This window comes from Limtongia smithiae (assembly GCF_038497785.1).
Source record: "Limtongia smithiae strain NRRL Y-17922 unplaced genomic scaffold V1518scaffold_2, whole genome shotgun sequence".
NCBI classification, from domain to species: Eukaryota; Fungi; Ascomycota; class Lipomycetes; order Lipomycetales; family Lipomycetaceae; genus Limtongia; species Limtongia smithiae.
The window spans coordinates 1,001,507-1,026,067 of NW_027117623.1; the positions used below are offsets into that span (position 1 = coordinate 1,001,507).

The 24,561-nt window shown below is 55.3% G+C and overlaps 14 protein-coding genes across 14 annotated transcripts; 6 read left to right on the forward strand and 8 right to left on the reverse strand.

Annotated features, from left to right (window-relative positions):
- Positions 1-189: 189 nt before the first annotated feature.
- Positions 190-1,327, reverse strand: V1518DRAFT_412382 (tRNAHis guanylyltransferase-domain-containing protein). The gene is made up of 5 exons (XM_066903075.1): positions 1,230-1,327; positions 911-1,177; positions 681-856; positions 544-632; positions 190-490 (listed from the first exon to the last, which is right to left on the reverse strand). Exons 1-5 carry the CDS (start codon positions 1,316-1,318, stop codon positions 227-229), a joined length of 885 nt encoding a protein of 294 aa, XP_066761431.1. The 5' UTR covers positions 1,319-1,327; the 3' UTR covers positions 190-226.
- Positions 1,247-4,045, forward strand: V1518DRAFT_412384 (S-adenosyl-L-methionine-dependent methyltransferase). Its single transcript, XM_066903076.1, has 4 exons — positions 1,247-1,433; positions 1,492-1,538; positions 1,602-1,941; positions 1,990-4,045. The coding sequence occupies exons 1-4, from the start codon at positions 1,410-1,412 to the stop codon at positions 3,880-3,882; spliced, it is 2,304 nt and encodes a 767-aa protein (XP_066761432.1). The 5' UTR covers positions 1,247-1,409; the 3' UTR covers positions 3,883-4,045.
- Positions 3,953-4,809, reverse strand: V1518DRAFT_412386 (uncharacterized protein). Its single transcript, XM_066903077.1, has 4 exons — positions 4,737-4,809; positions 4,624-4,653; positions 4,545-4,563; positions 3,953-4,447 (listed from the first exon to the last, which is right to left on the reverse strand). The coding sequence occupies exons 1-4, from the start codon at positions 4,737-4,739 to the stop codon at positions 4,269-4,271; spliced, it is 231 nt and encodes a 76-aa protein (XP_066761433.1). The 5' UTR covers positions 4,740-4,809; the 3' UTR covers positions 3,953-4,268.
- Positions 4,810-4,960: 151 nt separating this feature from the next.
- On the forward strand, positions 4,961-6,687 carry V1518DRAFT_412391 (mitochondrial 54S ribosomal protein mL44). Its single transcript, XM_066903078.1, has 3 exons — positions 4,961-5,077; positions 5,172-5,340; positions 5,401-6,687. The coding sequence occupies exons 2-3, from the start codon at positions 5,220-5,222 to the stop codon at positions 6,558-6,560; spliced, it is 1,281 nt and encodes a 426-aa protein (XP_066761434.1). The 5' UTR covers positions 4,961-5,077; positions 5,172-5,219; the 3' UTR covers positions 6,561-6,687.
- On the reverse strand, positions 6,606-8,342 carry V1518DRAFT_412392 (protein-tyrosine phosphatase-like protein). The gene is made up of 2 exons (XM_066903079.1): positions 8,022-8,342; positions 6,606-7,964 (listed from the first exon to the last, which is right to left on the reverse strand). The coding sequence occupies exons 1-2, from the start codon at positions 8,284-8,286 to the stop codon at positions 6,763-6,765; spliced, it is 1,467 nt and encodes a 488-aa protein (XP_066761435.1). The 5' UTR covers positions 8,287-8,342; the 3' UTR covers positions 6,606-6,762.
- Positions 8,343-8,662: 320 nt separating this feature from the next.
- V1518DRAFT_454417 (ribosomal protein L1p/L10e family-domain-containing protein) lies at positions 8,663-10,270 on the forward strand. Its single transcript, XM_066906538.1, has 2 exons — positions 8,663-9,150; positions 9,201-10,270. Exons 1-2 carry the CDS (start codon positions 8,687-8,689, stop codon positions 9,904-9,906), a joined length of 1,170 nt encoding a protein of 389 aa, XP_066761436.1. The 5' UTR covers positions 8,663-8,686; the 3' UTR covers positions 9,907-10,270.
- A 67-nt stretch (positions 10,271-10,337) lies between these two features.
- V1518DRAFT_370714 (nucleotide-diphospho-sugar transferase) lies at positions 10,338-11,951 on the reverse strand (the record flags this gene model as incomplete). The annotated part of the gene is made up of 1 exon (XM_066901330.1): positions 10,338-11,951. One exon carries the CDS (start codon positions 11,949-11,951, stop codon positions 10,338-10,340), a length of 1,614 nt encoding a protein of 537 aa, XP_066761437.1.
- Positions 11,952-12,566: 615 nt separating this feature from the next.
- Positions 12,567-13,547, reverse strand: V1518DRAFT_412400 (Prp19/Pso4-like-domain-containing protein). The gene is made up of 5 exons (XM_066903080.1): positions 13,398-13,547; positions 13,295-13,339; positions 13,137-13,241; positions 12,747-13,040; positions 12,567-12,680 (listed from the first exon to the last, which is right to left on the reverse strand). The coding sequence occupies exons 1-4, from the start codon at positions 13,408-13,410 to the stop codon at positions 12,787-12,789; spliced, it is 417 nt and encodes a 138-aa protein (XP_066761438.1). The 5' UTR covers positions 13,411-13,547; the 3' UTR covers positions 12,567-12,680; positions 12,747-12,786.
- A 443-nt stretch (positions 13,548-13,990) lies between these two features.
- Positions 13,991-18,019, reverse strand: V1518DRAFT_412402 (uncharacterized protein). Its single transcript, XM_066903081.1, has 2 exons — positions 17,558-18,019; positions 13,991-17,493 (listed from the first exon to the last, which is right to left on the reverse strand). Exons 1-2 carry the CDS (start codon positions 17,946-17,948, stop codon positions 14,063-14,065), a joined length of 3,822 nt encoding a protein of 1,273 aa, XP_066761439.1. The 5' UTR covers positions 17,949-18,019; the 3' UTR covers positions 13,991-14,062.
- A 307-nt stretch (positions 18,020-18,326) lies between these two features.
- On the forward strand, positions 18,327-19,282 carry V1518DRAFT_412404 (uncharacterized protein). Its single transcript, XM_066903082.1, has 3 exons — positions 18,327-18,495; positions 18,552-18,781; positions 18,834-19,282. The coding sequence occupies exons 1-3, from the start codon at positions 18,402-18,404 to the stop codon at positions 19,086-19,088; spliced, it is 579 nt and encodes a 192-aa protein (XP_066761440.1). The 5' UTR covers positions 18,327-18,401; the 3' UTR covers positions 19,089-19,282.
- V1518DRAFT_412406 (Dcp2, box A domain-containing protein) lies at positions 19,282-20,701 on the forward strand. Its single transcript, XM_066903083.1, has 3 exons — positions 19,282-19,539; positions 19,589-20,074; positions 20,125-20,701. The coding sequence occupies exons 1-3, from the start codon at positions 19,426-19,428 to the stop codon at positions 20,500-20,502; spliced, it is 978 nt and encodes a 325-aa protein (XP_066761441.1). The 5' UTR covers positions 19,282-19,425; the 3' UTR covers positions 20,503-20,701.
- On the reverse strand, positions 20,532-21,245 carry V1518DRAFT_412408 (mitochondrial 54S ribosomal mL43 domain-containing protein). Its single transcript, XM_066903084.1, has 3 exons — positions 21,082-21,245; positions 20,968-21,023; positions 20,532-20,912 (listed from the first exon to the last, which is right to left on the reverse strand). The coding sequence occupies exons 1-3, from the start codon at positions 21,217-21,219 to the stop codon at positions 20,615-20,617; spliced, it is 492 nt and encodes a 163-aa protein (XP_066761442.1). The 5' UTR covers positions 21,220-21,245; the 3' UTR covers positions 20,532-20,614.
- An 85-nt stretch (positions 21,246-21,330) lies between these two features.
- On the forward strand, positions 21,331-23,785 carry V1518DRAFT_412409 (uncharacterized protein). The gene has a single exon (XM_066903085.1). The coding sequence runs from the start codon at positions 21,604-21,606 to the stop codon at positions 23,545-23,547; it is 1,944 nt and encodes a 647-aa protein (XP_066761443.1). The 5' UTR covers positions 21,331-21,603; the 3' UTR covers positions 23,548-23,785.
- V1518DRAFT_412410 (Rrs1 ribosome biogenesis and nuclear export protein) lies at positions 23,592-24,374 on the reverse strand. The gene has a single exon (XM_066903086.1). It carries the CDS (start codon positions 24,341-24,343, stop codon positions 23,783-23,785), a length of 561 nt encoding a protein of 186 aa, XP_066761444.1. The 5' UTR covers positions 24,344-24,374; the 3' UTR covers positions 23,592-23,782.
- Between the last annotated feature and the right edge of the window lie 187 nt (positions 24,375-24,561).

Genomic DNA, 24,561 nt, shown 5'->3' on the forward strand with positions numbered 1-24,561 from the left:
TGGGCAGAGATTCAGCGCAACTCCCGGCTCCAGTGGTGTAATTGCGGAGTAAACAAACCGTGTCAGGTGCGTTTAATGCACAAATGCAACGCGCTTCGCGCCATCTATTGTTTACAGTCGCGACGCGTCTCTGCACAATGGCTTCTGCGCGTACACTAGTGGCAGCTGAACGCTCTAGTGCGAGAGTACTTGTTTTGCACTACCAATTCCAATATACATTTACTGTTTACACAATCGACTTACCTAATGAACTCCAAAATACTTCTCCAATGATATCAACATGCTCCTCCACTAGAGCTGCCTTCCGTCTCTTCTTCTGCTCGCGATCTAGCTGCCGCTTGGACATTTCAGTCGGTGCAGCACTTACATCCAAGCTTTCTTCAGCTTTGCGGACTATAATCGTGCCTTTCCGGTACATGGCATCTTCGTTGTTATAGTTTATCCCGAAGCGAGAGAACAGAAGTTCGTTCTTGTCTGCTGATAATGTGCCCTGTGAATATTGTTAGAGTATTCTCCTTTCAATAATCATAAGACCTTCCATACCATCAGCTCTTGTTCGGCCTGCTGCTCGGACAAAGTTCCGAGCAATATTAATGACCAGAACGACGTATTATACAGGTTATTGATATGGCCTATTCCTGTTAGCACTCTACTCAACTCCCTAAAGCAATGAAACTTACAGTCCGCTTGTCGCCAGCTTAAATAATCTCGCAACTCTGTAATACTTGGGTATAATACTGCACGCGCATCAAATGTAGGCAGCATTGCCGGATCCAGCGGTGTATCTGGGAAATGCTCTTTCCACTGGAACTGGTAGTGCGCGGTAAAAGTGCTAGCAAACGTAGATATCAATTTTCTATGAACAATAGTCAGATCAAATGTGCGCAAACTGTAAGCGGTGCGAACATACGCTTCCCTCCGGTCGAACAAGCTGCAATCCCTGCGAAGCACAAACGAGTACTCGTCGCTTTGTCCGTACGCGGCGGTCGTATCTGGAATCTGCTCCATCACTGCACGTGCCGCGTGATTCATGAGATTGAGTGCGCGCCGATCATTGGGCTTTGCGAACTTGTAGTGCGCCGAGAACCTGTGGAAGCCGCGGCCGTCTATACGAACGACAATGTAGGTGTTTGGCAGTAGAGCGTGGTCTTGCTCATACGTTCGCACATACTCAAATCTGAGTCATCATTGGCTGAGTTCAATAACAACGGTGCCGACTTTATACTGACCGTGACTTCGCCATGTGCTGCTGTGCATTCGCTGGTCTTGCAAACACGATTGATTCGGAGAAGATGCCATCTTGAGCCGCACGCCTCATCGCCAAAAATTTTTGAGATTTTGGGAACTTTGAAGCACGACACTGAGGTCAAGGTCGCCACTCCTACGGCCACCCAAAAATAAATCAGATAATGGGACGACGTGGTCGTAATACGGTATGCAGCATTTGTCGACTTCATACTACGAGAGAATGGTGCTGACTGATTTTGCCAGCACCCTCGCTCGCGAGACTCCGCGGGATGGGTTGAGATCACGAAGGAGTACGTACTGTATCCCACGCCTTACAATCTCTGTCGCTGGTACTGACCGCGGCCACCGAGCAGTAACGCTGAATTCGTGGCATATTATCAAAAGCAAGAGATTATCAACGACCCGGCTGAGTGGGATAAGTTCTACGAAGCATGCAAGAGACAGCTCCCCGTTACCTTCCGCTTCACTGGCACTAGCGACCATGACTCCCACAAAGTCCGGGACGCACTCGTGAAGGAGTACATTCCCATTTTAAAGAACATTGTTGTGGAGGGCGAGGAAGTCGAAGCGCCGTCGCCGCTGCCGTGGTACCCAGACGAGCTGGCATGGCAGATTCGTGTCGGCAAGACTGTTATTCGCAAGAGCAAGCCATTCGCTCGGTTCCAAAAGTTCTTGGTTACGGAGACTGATGTTGTACGTAACTTTTGTTTGGTGTTGAGGTATTGAAACTTACAATTATAGGGAAATATCTCGCGGCAAGAGGCAGTGTCGATGATTCCGCCACTGGTGCTAGACGTCAAGCCAGAGCACGCGGTCATCGATCTTTGCGCTGCGCCGGGTTCCAAGACTGCGCAGCTTATTGAAGCAGTACACTCGATTCCCGAGCCCACGGGTGTGGTTATTGCGAACGACTCGGACCACAAGCGCAGCCACATGCTGATTCACCAAGTCAAGCGTCTGAACTCGCCGAATTTGATTGTCACTAACCACGACGCACAGCTGTACCCGCGTATCAAGGTCGGCGAGACTACAAATACGGATGGACGAGTTGACCCAGTGTACCTGAAGTACGATCGTGTGCTGTGTGATGTTCCGTGCTCCGGGGATGGCACAATGCGGAAGAACATCAACGTGTGGCGCGACTGGACCCCGTTCAACGGTCTTGGACTTCATCAAATCCAGATTAACATTCTTCAGCGAGGGTTAAATCTCCTCAGAGACGGCGGCCGATTGGTTTACTCCACATGCTCGCTGAACCCGGTCGAGAACGAAGCTGTCGTCGCAGACGCTATCAGGACCTGGAAGGGTCGTGTCAAGATTGTTAACTGCGATTCTATGCTCCCAGGTTTAATCCGCCGTAAAGGCATGAAGCATTGGAGCGTTATGGGGAAGGACAGAAAATGGACCACAACGCCTTCCAAGAACGTTGCTGAAAGCTGTTTCTCCCGCGATGACTTGGAGGAGCTGGGGATTGAGAACTGCATGAGAGTGTACCCACACGATCAGGATACTGGTGCCTTTTTTATCGCTGTGCTCGAGAAGGATGCTACAGGGCCGGAGGCTTCTAGCAAGCGGAAGAGAGAGGAAGATGGCAAAGCTGAAAGTGAAGTGCTCAGCAAAGCTGCAAAGCTCGATGCAGATACTGAAGCCGTCGCTGGTTTAGAGAGGACGGAGACGGCAGCCCTAGTGACCGAGACCGAGGATGGTGATGAGCTTGCTTCACCCGCGGTGGCGAAGCTGCGTCCCGGGCCGAAGAAGAAGGAACGTCTCCCACGCGATGCAAACGAAGAGCCATTCAAGTTTCTTCCGGCTGACCACGCTGCACTGGAGAACTGCTGGTCGTTCTACTCCATCTCGCCCGATTTTCCGCGGTACTCGTTCCTGGTGCGCAATGCTACCGGCGAGCCTGTGCGAACTATATACTACGTGCAGCCGCGCCTGCATGACATCATTTCTATGAACGACACAAAGATCAAGTTCATCCATGCAGGTATCAAGTTGTTTGCGTTCCAGAAGACGCTGGAGGGCTCGTGCCCTTGGCGCGTACAGTCTGAGGGTCTGGCTATTTTATACCGCCACGTCAAACGGGACGACGAGACGTCAAGAGTAGTCAGCTGCAATCTTACAACCCTGGAAACGCTCTGTCAGGTGACCTTCCCTAAGTTTGCAGAGCTCAAGGACAAGGAGTTTGTGGAGCAGGTCAAAAAGCAGACCGAGGGCTGCATGTTCTTGGAGGTCGCGACCGGCATTGAGGGCGATGCGGCCTTGGTATTTCCGTTGTGGAGAGGTAAAGGCTCTGTGAATCTGATGCTGCCAAAGCAAGATGCGGAGGAGCTCTTGCTGCGGGTATTTAAGTCTGAGGAACCTATTGACACCGCAACCAAGACGGGTAACAGAGTGGGAGAGATTGACGACTTAGTTATCAAGACCGAGGAAGCAGAGACAGAGACCAACGAAGCCATCGATGGTGCACCTACTGTTACTGACCTCCCAGAGGTCAAGACGGAGGACATTGTGGCTGAGGAGTCAGCGACGGAGGAAGCAACTGACGCGACCATAGCTGCCGCAGAAGCCTCGGCGGAAATCAATGAAGAGGCAACCCCACTCGAGAAGCCAGAAGCTGCGTCGGCATAAATCAACAACAGTTACAAGTTTGTATAATGAGATATTTCAAAAATAGAGAAAAAATTGGGTTTTGGAATGGTTTTGTGTTTGAAGTACCGCGACATGTGCATGCGTTGAGCTGTCTATTTCATATTCCCGTAGACAATTATTGTACAAAAAGAGTAACACCCGTCATATGATGCTAAGGACTTCTCCAGAACGAGTCGAGGTATTCTGCTGACTTTAATGTGATGAGACAGTTGAGCTTCGTGCGCAGCCAGCTTGCGGAGTGGCCGGATGAGTGCGGAAGGGCCAAACTCAGGTTGTTGAGACTATTTACTCAGAGACTTCGCCGGCGTTGATGCGTGCTTGTCGTGCGGACTGGTTAAACCGCAGGGCGAGCTATAAGCACAATGTTAGGACAATTCATAGACAGCCTGGAGTGCAATACGCACCACATCGCGGCCCTCGATGGGAATCTGGGGCTGCATGATCTGAGGGCCGAAGAACTTAAGAAAGATACCGCTGCCGATAACGGTGATGGCGACACCGATAGTATTGATTCTCCAGTTCTTTGGGTTTGGCCACCAACCACCTGTGAGAAGGAAGCAAATAGTTAGAGACACGTCTGGCGATGTCACGAAAAGCGAACGGCTGCTCGTGGGGATTGGAGGGTGAATGGGTATAGTTACCAGTCGAGGCCCAGACGTGCTAGATCGTTCTGTTAGACTTGTGCACCGAGAAGATGGAGTTTCAGAGAAAAAGACCTACCTTTGGGTATGCGTATCGCTTTCCACCACTCTGGATTGTATTTGTCAATATCTTATGCTTTGCGTGCCTCGGCTTGTCTTGCAGCCATACAACCCGGCCTAAACAGCACTCACCATTACTCAAGGCGTAGCAGTAGTTGTGGACGAGGGGTGGTGCTATTGCAGTCGTCTCACGACAGTGAGGGAGTGGTGGCATGCAGAGCGCGGCTCGGAATTTGTGTGTGTCATGATTGGGTGCCGCGTTCTACACGCGCCGCCCGCAGCTCTGAGTACAATCACGTGATCTCAGGGGGTGACGCTTCGCGGCGACGCGAGATTCAAAAGTTTTTGTGCGCCGACGACGAGTTCGCGAAGCCACCAGCGAGAGAAGAGTTTAGTAGCAGCAGCAGCAGCGTATTAATACCCGGCATATACACTGCCAGCTGTGCTAATATCGTATTGCTCACGACGCGCAGGTGTGTGCGGATTTCATTGCTGCGGGCGGTGCGCGAGATTCCGGGCGCACGCGAGGATCACCTGGAACACGAGCAGCTAACGACATACCTACAGACAATTCGCGCGAACGGCTCGCTTTTCATACATACATAGACTCCGGGAATGAGTACACGACACATTGTCAGCCGGGGTCTGACGGTCACGGCCAGCGCGGCGGCTGCTAGCCCGACTGTGCAGGCGAGTAGATGCGCAATACAAGTCACACGTATGCGAGCAGTAGCAGGTGCGCTTCTTTACCCGAATTCGTGCTACGACGATGAGGTAAATAATGACATGGCAACAGAATCACGGTGGCAAAGCAGGACAAGCACGAATAGTTCCCAGAGACGGACGACGGCTCCAACAACAGTCCATCGACCACTACCCGCGTCCTCACTCACGACTCTGCACCGCACACAACACTCCGTCCGCTTTGCATCCACGACCTCGACGCCCGAAGACAGCAGCACTTCATCTGATGTCCCCGCAGCCGAGACCACCTCCTCTACTGACGCCAACGTCACCATCGCGACCGTGGAGCCGTTCCCGATCTCCGTGAACAACTGCACCGCGCTTGTCGCACTTCACGCTCGTCTGCGTCTACCGGCGTCAATCGAGCTGAGCACGCTCGCGTGCGCACTGAACTGCCAGTCGTCCGCCCTTGCCGCGAGCTACCCCAACAACGCCGCGCTCGCACGTCTAGGCGGACAGTTGATCGAGTTCTACGCGTCCGAATTTATAATCTGCACATACCCTCGCCTACCGATGGAGGTCATCAAAGAGGCGCTCTGGTCGTACACTGGCGACGACTCGTTGACCATGGTCGGCCGCGGCTGGGGCGTTGAGCGCCAGGCGCCGGAAATCGGGCCCAAGGGCGCGATCGAGCCGCTGGAGCTGGTCGACAGCTTCGGCGTGCTCAAGTACGGTCGCATGGTGGTTGGCCGCGCAAACGGCATCACAGAGTACGCGGATGCGGCCGCCGCAGAGGGAAAGTCGTCCGCGCAGCTGCAGCGGTACTCCGAAGCCATGAGCAGCTTCGTGCGGGCCGTGGTCGGCGGGATTCATCTACACGAGGGCCGTAACGCTGCTCATGCTTTCATCGTGGCACATATTCTCTCACGCAAGCTGGACACCGCGACACTGTTCCGTATCGCGCAGCCTACGCGCGAACTCGCACGACTGTGTGCGCGGGAGAACTTTGCGCCGCCAGTGTCGCGCATGATTGCGGAGACCGGTCGGTTATCCGAGGGTCCAGTGTTTGTTGTTGGTGTATACTCAGGCTCAAACGTGTTGGGCACTGGCGAGGGCGCGAGCGTGCGCGAGGCAGAGACACGCGCGGCAATTAACGCGCTCAAGAGCTGGTACTTGTACTCCCCTGGAAGCGAGTTTCCAAGCGTGACCGAGGGCGATCTCGCGTCAAAGTTCACGCCGATGTATGTTGATCCCGGCCAGGTCATCGTGTAGAGCGGCTTGTCGCTTGAATGAAGGAAAACGAACAGAGACTGGCGCCTGCGGCAGAGAAAATGACCTTCATGTATATAATATGCACTGTACAAAGATACGTGAATAGTTAATTTTGGTTTTTCTCTAACGATATACTGCATGAGTCTATGGATAGTATGTGTACTGTACAAACGTGTGCCGACGCGCCGCGTATGCATGGCTCTCAGCTTGGGGTTTCCGTAGTGGTCTCTGTAGGCGACAATTTCGGCGTCGTGTCCGAGCGTGACTCAGTACTACTACTAGCGCCGCAATGGCTGCGTATTGTCTGCGTGGCGTCATCGCTGGGTATTCTCGCGAGATCAATTGACTCGCCGCGGACAGTCGTCCCGTCGGGGTTCTCCATGGGATGACAAACCAGCCAATCAATCGCGATCCTGTCAAAAGTCTTACCGCCACGATTTTTTGTGCCTTTGAACCCGTCCATGTCTTCCCACTTTACAACAAATGTGCCGCCAGTATCGTGATCCCCTTCGAAAAAGACGTTGAACCACACATAAGATGTCGCGCTGAGGAAAGATAGGCCGGCAGGCCCGTAGAATTTCCTTTCCACGCGGATGTTCACGTCTGCGGTGACATGGATGTCTGCGCGCGGCCGCAGCACGATTTCAGTACCATCCATGTGACGCGCGGGATGTTGCTTGGGATCGTGCAGGTGCGCGTACTCTACGGAACGCGAGCTGCCGCTGCGGTATAACGGTGCGGTTGGGTCGCTCGGGGAAGATGGAGGTCGGTCGTCATCGCTTGGAAGCACAAACGCACGCTGTGCCGGGGTGGTCGGTGTTGCTGGCCATGCAAACTCCGCGTTGTCGTCGTCATTTTCCTCGTTGTTGTCGCCATCCTCCGCATCTTCGCTGGGGGTATCTATCTGCGATTGGGACCTTGCCACAACCGACGCCGCGACTACATTCTCGCCAGCGTAGTCGTCATTGGAAAACCTGTACAACTGCACAATACGCCTCCCGTCCTCCTTGAACGCGCCCACACTAACCTCGAGCCCCCGTATCGCGTTCAGAATGCGTACCTCTGTGACCACGACCGGAATCGGACGATACTCCCTATTCGGATCGCGGGCCCAGCGCTCGACATACGAAATATACCTCCGCTGTGAGAGAATAGACACGCCCTCGCCAAACCCTGCGCGCATGCGTCGCGCAGTAAAATGCGCTAACGCGCTCTGCGCGGACCACCGGTGCTGCGCGATGAGGTACGAGCAGAAGACCGTCCCAGAGCGGCCCTTGCCGGCCTTGCAGTGCAGCACGGCCACGTTTTCGAGATTTTGCGACAGGAATTTGTGGAGCGACGCAATGATGGTGGGCAGCATCGCAAATGGCGGCGGGTTGTGATCTGGGAACGGAAAGTGCGAGACTACGACGAGGATCAGATTCTAGTGTTGCAAGCATAGACAATTAGCAAGAGGCTTACCGCGATTGTAGAACTCAGAGTCGTTGTACCCAGCGCCTTCGGAGCGGAACTCCCAGATATGCCAGTGATTTCCATGTCGGAGTGTGAGTAGTTTACGCAGGTCGGTGAGCGAGTTGCGATACATGATCTTGGGGAACTCGTTGGTCGGCATCGAACACACGATGATGTTCTTGTCGAGGTACGCAAGGTCGAGATATGTGCCGGCAACGGGATCGTAATGCCTGCTCCGCGGAGAGGCAACTGCGGAGCGGAGGAACTCGGCCATCACGGGGCGGGCGGAGGGGAGGGGCAGTTGGAATGGTGATGGACAGCGAAGCGGCGAAGCTGGCGATGTTTACGTTGTCGAGGCCGCGTTGGGACTTCACTGGGACTTTTTTGCCCATACATCGCTTCGACGCAAGACTCCTGTCCAGAAACACACTCCGTCTTTAACGACATGGCTCTCGTCAAGATTAGATTCTTTGCACGGCTAAAGCCTTGAAATAATTTGTGAATTAACAGCGACCCTGAATCGCACCAGAATGCGCGCGGAGCATGCTTGACGCGCCGCCAAACTAGCGTACAGGACCAAAGCCCTAAACCGAACTGCGGCTTCAACCTCCCAACCTGAAATTTTTTCTGCTAAACCTCGACTTAGTTCCAGGGCCAGCTCCTCCACCACCACAATGCCGTCAAAGACGCACGCCCTTAAGAAGGCGAAGCCAACAGAGGCAGCTCCTGTTTCGAAGTCCGCTATTGCAAAGCTTGCGAAGCAAACGAAGCCAAAGTCCACTGTTGCAGCCGTGAGCGCGGTCGCTGTGAGCAAGACCGCCAGCAAGAAACGAAAGGCACAGGAGACCACTGCCGTCGTCGAACCCGCCGCGGCGGCGGTTGCAGCGCAGACATTTGAATTTTCACTCGTGCAGACCGAGAAGGCTGTTGCCGCATTGCTGAAGCATGTCGAATCAGAAGCCAGCAAGCACAAGGATGGTAACGAGAGCGAGGCTGAAGGTGCCGTGAAGAAGCGGAAACTGGATTTATTGGCCGACGACCCTTCGAGCGAGACTGATGCCGCTAAGGAGGCGGTGTATCTTGTTGTCTCGTCAAAAAAGTTCCTGAGCGACCACCTCATCATGAAGCCCAAGCGCATGTACGTTCACCTTTTTGTCTACACCTTGTTCACTCTATTGACCCCCTTAGCACCATCCCTCACCCCATCTACAACCTCGATAACACCACGATCTGCCTGATCACCAAAGACCCGCAGCGCCTGTACAAAGATATCTTCCTCGCGCCCGACGACGACATCACAGAAGCCCCCGTCTCATCCTCGCTCGCTCGCATCGTTGGCATCTCCAAGCTGCAGTCCAAATTCAAGACATTCGAGTCCAAGCGCCAGCTCCGTGACTCGTACGACATCTTCCTCGCCGACGACCGCGTCATCAAAATGCTACCCAAACTCCTTGGCACCACCTTCATCCGCGAGAAGGTGCTTCCCATCCCTATCTCGCTTCTCGGAAAGGACGGTGAGAAGAAGGCCAAGGTCCAGGACCTTGTTGACAAGAGCGCGACAAAGACCATCAAGAAGAAGAAATCAGCAACTGAGACCGAAGAAGACAGGCTGCGCGCCGAGAAGGAACACATCTCCATCGCACACGTGCGCTCCGAAGTCAACCGCACCCTCAAGTCCGCCATCGCTGTGATCCCGGCCGGCGTAACAATGTCCATCAAGATCGGGTACTCCACCTTCTCGTCTACCCAGATCGCAGAAAACATCGCCGCGGTCATCGAAGGGCTCGTCAAGAGCAACGTAATCAAGGGCGGCTTCGATGGCGTGCGCTCGCTGCACGTCAAAACGCGCTCCAGCATAAGCCTGCCGATATACTTGACCGACAAGCTGGATTAGACTGTCTTGGGCATTTCATGATCATTTGTATTTCATTTTAAAAGTTCATAATGTGTGTAAGCTTACTTTAGGCTAACTATAAATTACATAACAAAACAGAAACGACAACAGGATGCTTCATTAGAGTGGAAAAAATTTGGATGAGGGAAATACCAATTTACAAGAACAGCAATCATGACAAGCAGCATAAAAAAGATGGAGGCAGAGTAGGAGAAAGCGCGGGATACGACAACACGACAGCGCTGGGACACATTCAAATATGTAACACTTAAGAGATAAAAAAATCCATAACTGGCCCAAACGACAAGAGTTGTTGCTCTAGTTTGTAACAAAAAGAGAAAACGGACACAAAAACTTAACGAAAACAAATGCAACAGTCTAGAGTCATGAATAATAAGAAAAAAAAACCGCTTTTTTTGGTTGTGATCAGATCATGGGGAGGTCCAGCCGCCAACGGCGTCCACCCACGACGGCAAGCACGAGCCTTCTTTGCCCTCGACGTCGATGATGTCGGTGTCACACTTGCAGCGACATCCGACGCCGTTCTCGCGTTCAACATCCCACGAGTCCCAGTACCGGTCCTCCTCGAGATCCTTCTTGTTGCGCGGGTCTCGCACGTACGGCGTGCGGGGCAGCTGCTTGCGCGGGGCATTACCCGGACAGTGCTGGATTGTCGTGTGGCGGTAGCCAATATCGCGGAAGTAGTGCACCTGGGACGGTGAGAGGAAGATGCCTGCCGCGAGGGAGTGCACGGGCGCGTCGCCCCACCGCTCATTCCAGAAGCCACCGGAGCGGTCGAGGAATTGGAAAAACTCTTCGTACTGGCGACTACGGAAGAAGTCGAGTCGCGCGATCTCAAAGTTGCTCCAGAAATGGCAGAGATTGTACTTCTCACCATTCATGGCCTCCGGGTCGATGTCCTTGGGCTCGGGAAATTTGAAATCTTCGACCGGCGGCGCTGGCGGCTCGATTGATGCGCCTTCAGCAGTCTGCTCGCCTTCAGCTGCGGGGGGAGTTGGCGGAGGCGCTGGCGGCTCTTCGCGTTTCTTCTCGTCTTTCTGAAGAAAGACCTCCCACATACCCTTAGAGGCGATGTTATGGGAGCGGCGGAAGCCAGAGGCGTAGCGGAAGAGGTTCGGCACGGTCTCGACGAGCTCTTTGATAAGGATGGTGAAGCCGTAGACCTTGCCCTGCTCTTGCATGTAGACAAAAGGGTCGTAGGTGATGTCGCAGAAGTACTTGACGTCAGGCTCGACGCGCCAGTACCAGTCGTACTTTGCAAGCAGCGGGTGCTTGTAGAACTGGCCCGAGTAGAAGCGGCACATGTGGTGGTAGGACTCCATCCCACCGTACATGATGGCGGCGTCGCCCTGGAGCGCGATGCCCTCCGCCACTTCCGCGGGATCGGACCATGCGGGGAACTCCCAGAGCTCTTTGGAGATGGTCCCGAACTCGACCTTGGACTGGGTGTGGTTGAGGACGGTCGCGCGGAAGGTGGAGTTGAAGTCGCCGTCGTTGAGGAAGAGGTACGGGTAGTGGAACCAGCGATTGAAGTGGCGCTCGATGGAGTTCATGGAGTCGAGCACGCCGGAGAGCTCCTTGTTGCGCGCGAGGATGACCAGGACCGCATTAGCGCGCGGTTTTGAGGTGTCCGGGACCATGCAGCCTGTGGAGAAGGGTGCGTCGATAGTTTCGTTGAGAGAACGGATTGGCGGCAGGTGCGCGGAACTGGAGAGCAACAAGCTGCCCATGACAGAGCCGCCGGAGTGCCAGTGTAGAAATTGAAGTACGAGCACGACGAGCATGACGGGGAGTAGCAGCACCGCGCCAAGTGGCGAGGAGATATTGTGTCGTATCCGCACGCGCCGGCGCAGCAGCTCGACCGGGCGCGAGGACTTGCCTGCGGCGGCGGCGGCGGCGGCGTCAGCGAGGAAGCGGGATGCAGAGTTGGTGCGGGGCAGCAGCGGGAAGGACGAGAGGCGGCGGAAGAGGCGACGGTGAATCGGCCCGTCGGTAGGGGCGACGAGTGGTGGCGACGGCGCCATGACGGGCGTGGTGGTGGATGTGCAGATTGATAGGGTAGTGGAGGGGCGGCGAGAATTGGCTCTGATGACGGCTACGCTAGACGACAGTGGCAGCAGAAACAGCAGCGGAACGGCGCAGGGCGGCGGGAGGACGGGCGCGGGCGGACGGTCTGTCGGTCAGGCCCGCGCGAGCAACATGCGGACAGCGGCGGGGGACCGAAGGGGGTTGGGGTATAGGTGGGTGGGGATGGCGTTGCAGCGCGAACGCAGTGGCGAGCGAGACGAGACGAGGCGAGACGAGTGTGATTACGTATGCCTTTGCGGGGAAGGAGGGTAAGGCGGGCTGGGCGTGGAGTGCCTGCGGAGGCTCGGGCACGCAAGAAGAGCAGGCCGCGCGGGATGCCTTTTGGGGGAGGAAGAAGCGAGGAAGTGAGGAAGTGATTTGGCGGAGCGTTCGCGGCGGCGGCGGATGAGCGAGCAACGTAGCCGGCGCCAGAGCCAAAGCGGACAGTAGCGCCAGAGGCAGAAACCCAGCCAAGAAACAGCGCCAAAACTTCCGCTGCAATTGTCCAGCAGCCACTGGATCCTCTTCAATACACAAACAAGAACTTCTTGCTCCTCTTTCCGCTCGCACTTCCGCTTGCGAAAAAGTGTCAATATCTGTTGCCTACTTTCTCTCTGCCCTAACCCTGCTTACACGATAACAGATAAGATTCCGCCGACTCTCTGCTTCTAAGCTCACCTAAACCTCTTCTCTCATATATCAGACTTTCTATCACATATATCGTACACTCATGCCTTGTTGAACTGCCATACTGTACACTTGCATGTCTCGTATCATGCTGCTCGACCTCGTCTACTGCTCCGCCGCGCGGGCAAGGGCAGCCACCGCCTCGTCCCGTTCCGCCGTCAACCGTGCGACCACCCGCACTGCCGCGTCGTGATAATACAGCGCGGTGCTCAGATCCTGCCGCGTCTTTGCCAGCTCCTGCCGCAGCGTTGCAGTCTCTAACACCGCGCCGTCCCACGCGTTCTGGAATCCCTGCAGCAGGGACGGGATGCTGGCTTGCTGCGGTGTCCGCGCTGGTGTCTGAGACGATGTGCTTGATTCTGTGGCGATGGGCTATGGTTAGGACTCTGAGAAAGAAAGGAGAAGCATGTAAATGCTATTCTTGCATTGCAATGTCATGCGTGTAATGTACGTACCATCCAGCGCAACAATGTCCGCCGCCGTCAATTCCTCCCCCGTAATCGGTTCCGTGCCGTACTCCCGCACGTATGCCTCCAGCAGCCTCTTCTCATACACGCTTCCTAATTTGGATGTCAGTAACCTTCCATCTTCACCCTCGCCCACCCAGACATACCGCTCTTGCGCGACACCACAGGTTCGCGTGGCTCGACGCCGGAAACTAGTACGCACAGTCAGCACCCACGGCCACATCATCAGCTTGCCAACCTCGCACTTACTTCCGCACAGCATTGTGCCTGCACTATACACTTGATCCCTCGTGAATCTGAACCTGTTGCACTCCCGCCGTGTCTATCCACGAAAGCGCAGGTCATCGAGATTTTTGCAACCTTATTGGCGCCGGGTAATTTTCCACTTCAAAAACTTTCTCTTGCGCTTGTCCTTGTATACCTTTTCTTCAGACTTATGGTACTTTATATCACAGCTCCTAGCCCTTCCGTTGTCCGGCACGACTATTACGCACGTCGGGAAGAACGTGTCGACGTGTTTTCTCCTCGGAGAAAGCATAGCGGCGATCTGTGTGGGGAGCGCGTGAGATACGAGTCGTCTCCGTCCCAGTCCATGCACCACGTTTTCAACGCTGGTGCACGCGCTTTTACCGCCGCTCGTCGGCGGCACTTTTTATACGCACGTTGTGTTTCTTACCGTGTTTAGGTAGGAGGTGGCGAGGAGTTACACAAGTTCCATTACGCGACTTTTTTTAAACACGTCTGTGATGGTGGTTTTGGTACCTATACTGAACTTTCTTGTGCTTGTGTTGGATGGAAACCGCGTCTGACGCGTCCGTCGCCTGGGAGCAAGAACACATTCATGATGATCATGTTGAGATGCATTATAAAACATAGTACAAACAATATATACAGAATATGTACGGTCCAAACTTCTATGACCCTTCTTCCCCTCCGCTCTCCTTCTCACCCTCTTGGCCTCCGTTTCCCTTCCTTTTTGTGTCCGTAGCTCTATCATTACCGTCGGCCTTGGGCTTCTTAGTTGTGCTCGACGAAATCCACTGGTCGGCCCACCGCCCCGCCCACAGCGGCTCCGTAGGCGACGGTGGCACCAACGGTGCCGGCGTGTCTTTCGTGCTCTTCCTAGACACCTGTTCGCCCTTGCGCTGGCCGGCGCCAGCAGCGACGCTATCCCATCCCACAACCGCGGCAGCCTGGATGTCAAGCAACCGCAGCCTGCGAGCGTACTTGCGCCGCGTGAGACGACCCATTTCGACGAGCTCGAACTCTTCAGCTGCAGATACCTCGCGCTGCGCGGTGGCTTTGGCAAACACATCCTTCGCGCGCTCAATACGCTCGCGAATGACCCGCGTGCGGTGTCGTGCCAGCGAAACCTGAATACTCTTGTGCTTGCGCCACGCCAGGAATCTGTCTCGCGAGATAGCATGACTCTGCCGTGCCAGCAACCGCTTTAGCATGCGCCGCTTCAGCCGCTCACGCTGGCGATGCATCAAGATCAGCGTGAACGTCATCGCATGCTCAGACCGGATGCGCTGGTACTCCGTCCACTTCTCGGGCTGCTCTTCCAGCTGCCCGCGCTGCGCGTAATACAGCTCACCGACCTGCCGCGCGAGCAAGCTTAGAGTACGGTTTTCTATGTAGAACCGCACCCGCGGCCGCCGCGCGTTGATCTGTGCACGAATCGTGTGCTTGCTCATCTTGCGCTTCACAGAAGTGCGCGTGCGGATCTGTCGTGCCTCCGCAGTGAATAAATCTATCACGAACCTGCCCGCGGCAAGGTATCGCTCGGCCACGTACGTCGCCACGATCAGCTTATCCGGCGATTGCGCAAGCGCACGCACTCGCGCGTTCCACGTTTTGTTCGAAAAATACGCGCCGAGCTGTTGCATCTCCGTCCACACGGCCTCCGCTTCCTCCGGCCGCTGCAGCCCCACCAGCGCATCGATCTTGCATGAGATAGCCGACGCCACAAGGCGCTTATCGATCCCGACAAAACCTCGTTTGAATGTGTCCGTCGTCAAGTCGTACTCGCGATGCGTACGCTCGAGGGCGGAACGCAGCCGCTCCCATCGTTGCTCGACCGTGCGCCAATCTGCAGCGTTGCACGCGGCAAGACACGCATAACACTCAAAGGTCGCGTCAATCGGAATCTGTTCCGCGAGCCGGCGGTCCTCATTCGTCTCGGCGAGCGCCTCAATCACGTCCGCATACTGCTGCGAGTACCGTTTCTGGTACTGCTTCAGCACCTGCGTGAACAAATACGCCGGCACCGTAGTCTTTGGGTAGTGCGTGCTCGTCAGGTCAACCACAGGCATCGCCGGTATCATTCTGTCCAGCGCCTCGAAAATCGATTTTGCGGCATGCCGTCGTCGCGAGTCCATGTACGACAATACAACCGTCAATATTGTCACAAACGAGGGCTCCACGCCGTGGGAGACCATGTCCTTGTACTTACGCTCCACCATAACCGTGTTACCCTCCTGCAGATATGCAGTCATTAACGCGGTGTAATGAAACGCGTCGTATTTAATTCCCAACTCGGCGATCTGGTTGAACAAGTTCTCCGCTGCGGGCAATTGGCGGATCATGCCGAGATAGTGAATCATAACACCATAAGTCGCCGCGTCCATCGGAACTGCGTACTCGTTCATGATCTCGACCGTGCGTTTGATCCCTTGTGTATCCTGTCTTCGCGAGTACCCATGTAAAATTGTGGTAAACAGCTTCACGTCCGGAATCAGATTCTGCTCGCGCACAAGCTGCAATATTCTGTCCATGCGGGCCGCAAAATCAACACGCTCAGACGTCGCCCTACGCGCATACGCGTATGCAAGCACATTGAACGCACTCGAGTCCGGCGCGACCTCGAAATGCTTGAAATACGTAAACACCTGCTCCGCACTGCGGAAGTTGCCCTCGCGTGCGTATTTCGACATCAGCGTCGTGATGTGCTCCTTCCGCGGTGTCACACCCGCGCGCAACATCTCTCTGAACGTCTCAAACATCGCACGTGTGTCGCCACTAATCTTCTGCGCTTTCAGCATAAGTGTGTACAGCGTGTCGTTCCGCTCAAGGCCGTACTTGTGCACGGAGTCGAATACTTCGACAGCGCCGCTGACGTCGCCGACGCGCAGCCGACTCCACATGAGCGTACCGAGAACCTGCACCGGTATCCGCAGTTGCCGTTCAATCATGTCGTCAAATAAACTGTTGACAATATCAATCTGTCCAATCTCGCCGAGCGCGTGCATTGTCACGTTATAATGAAACGTAGACGGCACCGAGCCCTGAGCAAGTGTGCTTTCGAATAACTCTTGCATGGAACTGTACTCCTTATTCGCCGCAAACGTCTCGAGCTTGATCCCAATCAACCCGTCTGACGTCGGCGATTCGCCAGGAATCCGCGCATCGTATTCAGCAAGCAGTTCCGCGGACTCGAGCGGTCGTCCAGCTTTGTTAAGAATTCGCACAATCTGGCCCACGTCCCGCTCGTTAGGGTTTTGCGTGCGCATGTGAAAGTACACCTCCTTTGCGAGCACGGGCGAGCCCAGGTCCGCGAGGATGCTCATGAATATCCGCCCCACGCGCCGTCCGAAGCTACCAAATTTCCTCATAAAAGCGGAGATGATGTCGACTTGTTTGTTCTCGGGGAACTTCAAAAGCCAGCCTCGCAACTCAGTTTGTAACATCTGTCGGTCTTGCTTGAGCAACGGGTCCGTGGTCGCGCTGAACTCGCCCCACGAGAAAAACAATTTCTCGTAGTCCTCGTTCTGCAAATAGTAGCGCCGAATCATATTCCACTGCGTGCCAAGCTCGCCCGGAAACAACCGCGCCGCGGTCTCGAACGTCTCCGCAACGCGCGCGGAAAGATCAAGACTGATCATGGCCCACAGTCGAAACCGGTAATCGAGCTCGGTGAGATCCTCTGCGGGTACGTCGCCAAACATGAGGACGATGCGCTGCCAATCCTGCGGACGCATGCTTTCGCGGAAATAGTTGTATATGTAGAACCGCATGTCGACGACCTGTACACGCGTGACCAAGTTCACGCAGCATATCTGCCAGAGCTTCCACGCGGTGTCGACTAGGAGAACGTTGTGTGATTGTACTATCCGTAAAAGACTCGATACTTGTTGCTCGGGATCGTCAGGGATTTTGAACGCCGACGGGGGACCAGTTGTTGAGCGTGGTTCTCCATCGCCGCCTTGTCCTTTCCGTTTTAATCTGTGTCGCGGTGTGCTCGTGCTCGTGCTTGTTGTATCTGTTTCCCAATATTGTGGTGTTTTTAAACGCTCCGGTATTGGTTTGCTTCTTTTGTTCCTGTCATTTCGCAACGGCATTGACGCTGTTCGGAGTTCAGTTAGTCTCATGCATACTTACACACACGCGACCGCCATTTGCGAACGCACCTGCAGCCAATGCGCCATGATTCTGCGTGAACGGTCGTCGCTGTGCATATCGCCGCAGCATCCTAAAGCGGTACTCCGGATCTCGCTCGGAGAAGGTACGTAACAGCTCCAACGTGCGCTGCGGATACAGCACTTCAATGATCTTCACACCGCCGCCGTCGCCGTCTCTCCGTCGCTGCCATTCCGCGTGCCCACGCTGTCCACCAATGTCGCAATTCTGATCCTCTTCCCACGCCCTCGGAGAACCGCTCAATGCCGAACTTCCACCAGTCACAGTTGCGCTCGACGTCTGTGCCGAGAGCTGCGACAAGATGTCATGGCCTTGGTGCTTGAGCGCCGACGTGGTAGTCGAGAGTCCAACTCTTCGCGGTATTAAGCAACAACATGCCATATGTCAACATGCCGCTAGCTCACCCTGCCGCTGATGCTCGGGGCACTTCTGTGAGGAGGGTTATAATGTGCTGATCTTGTGCATCCGTCATTCTCACTGGCCAACAGCGCTCGATATTTTCTTGCTTGTCACGTGATAGAAAATATGTAAACTTTACTTGGGCGACGACGAAACCACACCGGGCCGGGACCGGGGCTCTACAGCATCTAAATTAGTGAAGGCTTGTGAGATGGTTTACGATTCTATCATAGTGAAATATCAGTGTTTTGTAGAGAACAAGTGGCGTACAAGATGCCTTGAATATTGGTAGACTCTTCATATAGGGGTTGCGCTAATCCTCTGTGAGCCTAGCGTGAACCTTTACAAACGGCGGTCTTTGAAGATTTGCACCATACCAGCACGTCCATCACATCTGCTTCGTTTACAACGGAGACGGTTCCACAGTTCGAGAAAATGGCACCGAGTAAAATAGTACCCCAGAATGTGGCACACAAGCGCAAGTTTACTGTTCCTGAGTCCATGCCGGACGGAGTGCACCGACGAAAGCGTATGTCATACACTCTGCGTTGTGGCGATGAGAGCGGCGGCTAATCTGTCGTGCAGTCGAGAAGATTAAGAAGAACTTGGATCATAACACTACAGTCAAGCGACGGTATCGACGGATGTTGAAGAAAATGGGGTTGGAGGAAGCGGAGACGGGTGCGACCGAGCTTGAAGCGGCAGGGGAGCACAGCGAGACGGAAGCAAGTGAAGCCGCTGTAGCAGTTGAACAGCTAGTCGAACAGTCAGTCGAGCACCCTTCTGATAAAGAGGTACTTGATGAATACGATGAGGTAAGATATATACCGTTTGCAATTCTTGTCGATTGTAGCTAACTCTCTGTAGTCTAAGATTCACCCGTCAAGAAAGCCAAAGCTCTCGCGGTTTAAGCGCGAAGAAGCCAAAGCCTCGGCCGTCCGTGCCACTCGCGAGGCGGCACAGCTTGAACGGGCGCGGCGGGAAAAGGAGCGGGAGGAACGGCTCGCGCAGCGGCAACGGGATAAGAAGAAGTTGACGCAGTATACACGCAAGGGACAGCCGAAGCTCGGACCGAAGGTTGATGTCTTGTTGGATAAGATTAGGAAGTCTGTGTCTGCTTGAGCCTTGAGGCACATTTGATTACGAGTGTATATATATCGGCGTTTGCTTGTTCTATTGAATAATGAGGTCTAGTTGGGGCAGTGAGATTCGGTTTGTAGAGAAAAGCTCTTGGGCTGAGATGGAGCGGTATTAAAACACGAGATGTGTAAATATGAGAGTGGAGACATAGCACAACTAAAAGTCTCTGAGTGCAGTGTATAACTAGACGGCGCTGACACGAAGATGTAGCGACGAACGGTGTTGATGGCGGGGTTGAGTTTCAGGGGCCGGCGATGTCTGCTAGTCGAAGATCCATGATCCATCTGCGTCTACTCCGCCACACCACAACATCAACACCATGACAGTACACTCGGCGTTCAACTTCGCAGGCGCCACGTTTGACGAAGTGTTAGACGACTTATCGGTGCGGTTCATTGTCAACTGCCCGCCGGAGGAGCTTGCATCAGTTGAAGTACGTCGTCACCGATTGCAGAGTGGATCACAACTAACCGTGAACGCAGCGAGTGTGCTTCCAAGCCGAGGAGGCGCACTGGTTTTACGAGGACTTTGTCCGCGTGGAGAATCCGCAGCTGCCGTCGCTGTCACAGAAGATCTTCACGGCGCGTATTTTCGCGCACTGTCCCCTGCTTCGGAAATGGAGTGACGTGCACGAGCAGGCATTTGCGGATTTCATGGAATACAAAACACGGGTTCCCGTGCGCGGTGCGGTACTATTAAATAAAAAGATGGACAAATGCATTTTGGCCAAGGGCTGGAAATCGTCCTCCGGGTGGGGATTCCCTAAGGGAAAGATCAACAAAGGCGAGTCGGACGAGGCGTGTGCGATCCGCGAGGTCGTGGAAGAGACAGGTTACGATGTCTCGGCATTATTGAAACGGGATGACTATATAGAGATGACGATGCGCGAGCAGCAGGTGCGGTTGTACATTATCGTCGGCGTGCCCATGGACGCGGTGTTTCAGCCACAAACACGGAAAGAGATCAGCGTATGTTTGCATCTCTAGGGTTATCATGGAAGACTTACTAACGTGAATAGAAAATCGAGTGGTTCAAGCTAACCGACCTTCCGACGTTTGGTCAAAGAGACGCCGCGCCGAGCGGTGCGACGCTGCCGAACGGTATTTCACTGAAGAAATTCTACCTGGTAGCGCCGTTTCTGAAGCCGCTGCGTAAGTTCATCGCGGAGCGAAGACAGCAGCAGGCACAGCAGCGGCAGGCAGAGCGAGAGATGGAATTGCCACCTATTCTGCAGGCGCTGTCGCAGCCGCGGACGCCGACGCCGACGCCGAAGCAGGTGCAGTCTCCTCGGCCAAAAACGAAACCGAAGCGAGCCCGGGTGCTAGGAACTCCTGTGGCAGCACCTGCTGCAGACCCGGCGAAGGCCATTCTGAGTATGCTGCGGAAAGGGCAGTGAGGGGTGTATATTCCAGTGGGTGTATTATAGTTATTATTTTGGCGTCATTCATTAATGAGGTTACGATTCACGTATATTATGTACAATCACGAATAGCTATAATCATGCAAGACTAGACCTTGTGCCGGTACTGTTCGAGGACGTGGAAGGGACTCCAGATGCCGCGAGGACCGGCGTTGGAAGACGAGACGGGGTGGAGCATACGGCGGAGCTTCTTACCAGACGACTGACGGAGGATATCGACCTTTTTGGAGATCTCAAAGGGGGTCAGGTTTTCGACGCAAATGACTTTTTGCCGGCCGTTGAGGTAGTCGCCAGTGATGACCGGGTGACCGACTTTCTTTGTGACTTCGATTTCGATGGCGCGGTTGTCGGCGGCGAACTGGGCAAGGTTCTTGTGGAGGTACTCCCTAGAAGCTATGAGTATGCGGTGACGGAGGAGAGGACGGGGTGGAAAACACATACCGCATACCGACGGAGGAACCTCCTAGGTTGCAGTAGCGGAAGGTGATTTTCTTGCACTGAAGGTTGTCAGTGGGGACGACGGAGGTAGTGAGCATGGCTACGGTAAATACATACAGGTAGAATGAAGGCGCCGACGCCATTGCGGGCCTCCGCGATGCCACGGCGGACTGCTTGGACCGGCATGGTGTGGGTTGAATGTCGCGAGAGCAGTTCGCGATAGTGCGGGTGAAGAGAACGCAATGAGAAGATCATGTGATATTCACGTGATAGAGCGGACATATTGAATCATGTGACTAACACGTGATTCACGTGCGAGCGGAATGCGCCGATGCAAGGAGCTGCTGCGAGTCTTCACACTGTGCGTGAGCACACCGCGCAAACAACGGACACGCGAGGAGTAGCAGGAGCGGCCACGCGCAGAGGCGTGCAAGAGGGCTTTGTGCTCAGAACTGAAGACAGTCGACCGGGGTAGAGTGCGTGCACGCGCAGGACGTGCCGAGACGCGTGCGACCACGACGCGTGCATTTGGGTTGTGATCGCTTTTGTTTTCGCTGCTCCTTTCGGCCTCCCTTCTCCTCCTTCTTCCCCCCTTCCTGCTCCTCCGCCTGCCCCCCTGCTCCCGCACTTCCGCCTGCAATGCCTCGCCGCGCCAGGCCCCAGTCGATGCTCATCGACGCGCGCCAGTTCGACGTCCTTGCCATGGCGGCCGCAACTGACGAGAACGACCCCTTCCACTCCTTCACCCCCCGTCACTCCGTCTCCCGCAACTCGACCTCCACCGTTTCCTCCGTCATCTCCTCCCGCTCTTCTCTCGTCCTCAACCCTGCCGCTGCCGCCGACGAACGCCTCATTCACGACATCCCACCCGCGCACATCAACCGCGCCTCGTTTCGCATCTCCCGCATATCTCCCTCGTCTTCTACCTACGACTGCTCGCTCGACGCCCACCAGGATGAACTGCACCCGACCGCGTCCTACACCTCAGTTAACGCACAGCCGCTGCCCCTCTCTGCCGTCAGCACGGCTAGTGCTTCAAGCGTCAATGGCGGCTCCTCCAGCAGCAACACCGCTGTAGCCTCACGCATGACGTCAAGTATGAGCACCAGCAATCTCTCGGCCCTCGGCGGCAATGACAAAAATAGGCGCGATTTCTTCGGTAAAATGAAATTTTCTCTGGATCGGCGGAGACATATTCCGTGGCTATCATCGTCATCCGCGCAGGGCAAGTCGCAGAAGCCGGTGCAACACCAGCATGTCCCGCAAGCGCAACAAGCCCCGGCAATACCCCCTCCGCCACCCCCACACCTGCGCCCGGTGCTCCACGAATCGCCCATTCAGGAGAAGACGATTACGCTGCCATTTGCGCAGACCGAGGCGCCGAGCCCGCCGTCCAGCTCGCACAGCTCCTCGACTTCTGCTGCAGCCCAAGCCAAGGAGCACTCGCGTCTACGCGAGATCTCGCGCAGTGCAAGCACGATCTTCAGTTTCCGATCCGCCAACGGCGGGCCCTCGCCGTCGTCTACAGTCGTGCTGTCGTCCTCGCCCGAGTCGGCGACCACGATCTCCTCCATCAAGGAATGGTCGCCGGTGACGTCGCCAATTTCCGAGCCGAGTCTGACGGTCGACACATATCTCGTACCGCCCGTTCACACCGAGCACCTCGCAGAGTCGCCGCTGTCAATGAAAGCGTCGCCGGTACATGACACGATTCCCGAAATCGCAGAGGAGAACGAGGACACGTTCGACGTGATCGACGGCGCGGACTCGTCAGCGCAGACGACGATGCACACGATTTCTCCGAGTCCCGCGCACAACGGGTCGCGCTTGCGCTCTGGCCCGCGTGCGCGCCGACCACCGGCCGCGGCGATGAAGCGGCCGCAGACCATTGTGGGTTTTTTCCGGCAGAGCAAGGTTTTCAACCAACCCAAGTTCTGCGACGTGTTTGGCATGCCCCTGAAGGAGGCAACAATGTACACGCGCATGAACGTGTCGAGCGACGACGGGCGATACTGGGTCCCGGCGATCTTGTCGGTGTGCGTCGAGTTTTTGAATAAGTACGGACTGGAGGAAGAAGGGCTTTACCGTGTCTCCGGCAGTGCGTCGGCGATCGAGGATTTGAAGCGGGAATTTGCATTTTGCGGGGAAGCCACAACGCTGCGACCAGAGGTGCACGATGTGCACGCGGTGGCGTCGTTTTTGAAGGCATACATCCGGGCGCTGCCCGAGGAGATGATTCGCACAACGCCGGAACTGCGCTCGGTGTTGTCGTGTCACAAGTCGCGCTCAATACCGTACCATGAACTGCAGGCCTGCATGTCGACGCTGCCGGCGTACAACCTACACGCGATCCGGTTGCTGTGCTCGCACTTTGGCTACGTCGCCGAAGCAAGCAAGCGCAACCGCATGACGTTGTCGAATCTTGTGCTGATCTTATGTCCGACGATGCGGATCGATAGCCGCCTTTTCTCGCTGCTGGTCGAGGACACGCACAGCTGTGTCGGCGACCTCAGTCGACCGATTATCCGATTCAACGAGCAGTCGTGCATGCTTGCGGAGGCGCGCGAGCGGGGCCTGGAGTAGAGAGATGGCACCGAAACTTGCTTGGTATATCAATTTTGTATAGCGTTGAGTATGGTTTTTGAGAACACAAAGTGTCACTGGAGTTTTTTATGTTATTTGAGCTGCACATGTCAGAGGACAGGACGATCGAGCACAGAGCATAGTTACGCGAGTAATCACGGAGAGATAGCTAAGAGGCATGCATAATTTGGATAGCTGAGCACCAATAGTATACAGAATGCATTTACAACAAGAATTACTTTTTCGTCCGCGGCTTCTTTGTCTTCTTGCCACTGTCATCGTCGACCACCGCGCCACTGTCGTCGACTTCCACGATCCACGGCTGCTCCTGGTTCTTGCCCTTGTATCCCCACTTCTTGACCCACTCGCCGGTGCCCTCGTCGTAGGTGAGATTTCCCGTGTTGCGCGCCTTGGGCGTGATACCCTTTTGCTTTGCAAACTTCTCCCACTTGGTCGGCGGCTTTGGTACCGGGACCGGCTTTTCGCGAGGGAGATGGGTGACGGGGTCGGGCAGCTGCACGTAGACGCCGGCGTCGGCAGCGGCGGTGGCAGTGGAGCGGGCGCCGCCGGCGGCGACGACGGGAAGCGCGAGTATTTGGTTGATGAGAAGCTGTGCGGAGTCGCGGGCGAGGGACTTCAGCAGGAGTTCTTTGGCGGAGTCGTCGCCGTTGGACGGGAGCGAGAGAATGTTGGGGTCGAAGATGGCAAGGTTGCCGATGTCGTAGGTAACGGGAATGTCGCGCTCGACGGTGACCGGGCGCGAGCCGACGGGGTCTGCGGTGTCTGTGGTGGGCATTGTGGGCGTGTGGATGTGGAGGAGTGTGTAGGATGGGTAATTGGGACCAGGTTCGCGAAGTGCTGAAAAAGTTATGCAAATAATGAGCCGCAGCACGTGTCCGGCCAACGCGGCAAGTCCCAGCGGGTCTGGTGAAAACCTTGCCCGCGCCGCACAGCCCCAGCAGAAGCCCGGGTCCGTGCATTGCCCTGTGTTGGCTCCGCCGCCGCGTACTTCGA

Coding starts and splice junctions, on each gene's coding strand:
- V1518DRAFT_412382 (XM_066903075.1), bottom strand. CDS start 1,318: ATGAGGCGTGCGGCTCAAGATGGCATCTTCTCCGAATCAATCGTGTTT. Junction 1,178..1,229: donor CAGCACATGGCGAAGTCACG/GTCAGTATAAAG, acceptor ATGATGACTCAG/ATTTGAGTATGTGCGAACGT. Junction 857..910: donor TTGTTCGACCGGAGGGAAGC/GTATGTTCGCAC, acceptor TATTGTTCATAG/AAAATTGATATCTACGTTTG.
- V1518DRAFT_412384 (XM_066903076.1), top strand. CDS start 1,410: ATGGGACGACGTGGTCGTAATACG. Junction 1,539..1,601: donor TGGGTTGAGATCACGAAGGA/GTACGTACTGTA, acceptor GCCACCGAGCAG/TAACGCTGAATTCGTGGCAT. Junction 1,942..1,989: donor TGGTTACGGAGACTGATGTT/GTACGTAACTTT, acceptor TTACAATTATAG/GGAAATATCTCGCGGCAAGA.
- V1518DRAFT_412391 (XM_066903078.1), top strand. CDS start 5,220: ATGAGTACACGACACATTGTCAGCCGGGGTCTGACGGTCACGGCCAGC. Junction 5,341..5,400: donor ACGTATGCGAGCAGTAGCAG/GTGCGCTTCTTT, acceptor ACATGGCAACAG/AATCACGGTGGCAAAGCAGG.
- V1518DRAFT_412392 (XM_066903079.1), bottom strand. CDS start 8,286: ATGGCCGAGTTCCTCCGCTCCGCAGTTGCCTCTCCGCGGAGCAGGCAT. Junction 7,965..8,021: donor CTCTGAGTTCTACAATCGCG/GTAAGCCTCTTG, acceptor TCCTCGTCGTAG/TCTCGCACTTTCCGTTCCCA.
- V1518DRAFT_454417 (XM_066906538.1), top strand. CDS start 8,687: ATGCCGTCAAAGACGCACGCCCTTAAGAAGGCGAAGCCAACAGAGGCA. Junction 9,151..9,200: donor ATCATGAAGCCCAAGCGCAT/GTACGTTCACCT, acceptor TGACCCCCTTAG/CACCATCCCTCACCCCATCT.
- V1518DRAFT_412400 (XM_066903080.1), bottom strand. Junction 13,242..13,294: donor TGTGGTGTCGCGCAAGAGCG/GTATGTCTGGGT, acceptor CATCCAAATTAG/GAAGCGTGTATGAGAAGAGG. Junction 13,041..13,136: donor GGACATTGTTGCGCTGGATG/GTACGTACATTA, acceptor CCATCGCCACAG/AATCAAGCACATCGTCTCAG.
- V1518DRAFT_412402 (XM_066903081.1), bottom strand. CDS start 17,948: ATGGCATGTTGTTGCTTAATACCGCGAAGAGTTGGACTCTCGACTACC. Junction 17,494..17,557: donor TCATGGCGCATTGGCTGCAG/GTGCGTTCGCAA, acceptor AACTCCGAACAG/CGTCAATGCCGTTGCGAAAT.
- V1518DRAFT_412404 (XM_066903082.1), top strand. CDS start 18,402: ATGGCACCGAGTAAAATAGTACCCCAGAATGTGGCACACAAGCGCAAG. Junction 18,496..18,551: donor CGGAGTGCACCGACGAAAGC/GTATGTCATACA, acceptor TCTGTCGTGCAG/TCGAGAAGATTAAGAAGAAC. Junction 18,782..18,833: donor TACTTGATGAATACGATGAG/GTAAGATATATA, acceptor AACTCTCTGTAG/TCTAAGATTCACCCGTCAAG.
- V1518DRAFT_412406 (XM_066903083.1), top strand. CDS start 19,426: ATGACAGTACACTCGGCGTTCAACTTCGCAGGCGCCACGTTTGACGAA. Junction 19,540..19,588: donor AGGAGCTTGCATCAGTTGAA/GTACGTCGTCAC, acceptor CCGTGAACGCAG/CGAGTGTGCTTCCAAGCCGA. Junction 20,075..20,124: donor AAACACGGAAAGAGATCAGC/GTATGTTTGCAT, acceptor TAACGTGAATAG/AAAATCGAGTGGTTCAAGCT.
- V1518DRAFT_412408 (XM_066903084.1), bottom strand. CDS start 21,219: ATGATCTTCTCATTGCGTTCTCTTCACCCGCACTATCGCGAACTGCTC. Junction 21,024..21,081: donor TCGGCGCCTTCATTCTACCT/GTATGTATTTAC, acceptor GACAACCTTCAG/TGCAAGAAAATCACCTTCCG. Junction 20,913..20,967: donor GGTTCCTCCGTCGGTATGCG/GTATGTGTTTTC, acceptor CATAGCTTCTAG/GGAGTACCTCCACAAGAACC.
- V1518DRAFT_412409 (XM_066903085.1), top strand. CDS start 21,604: ATGCCTCGCCGCGCCAGGCCCCAGTCGATGCTCATCGACGCGCGCCAG.
- V1518DRAFT_412410 (XM_066903086.1), bottom strand. CDS start 24,343: ATGCCCACCACAGACACCGCAGACCCCGTCGGCTCGCGCCCGGTCACC.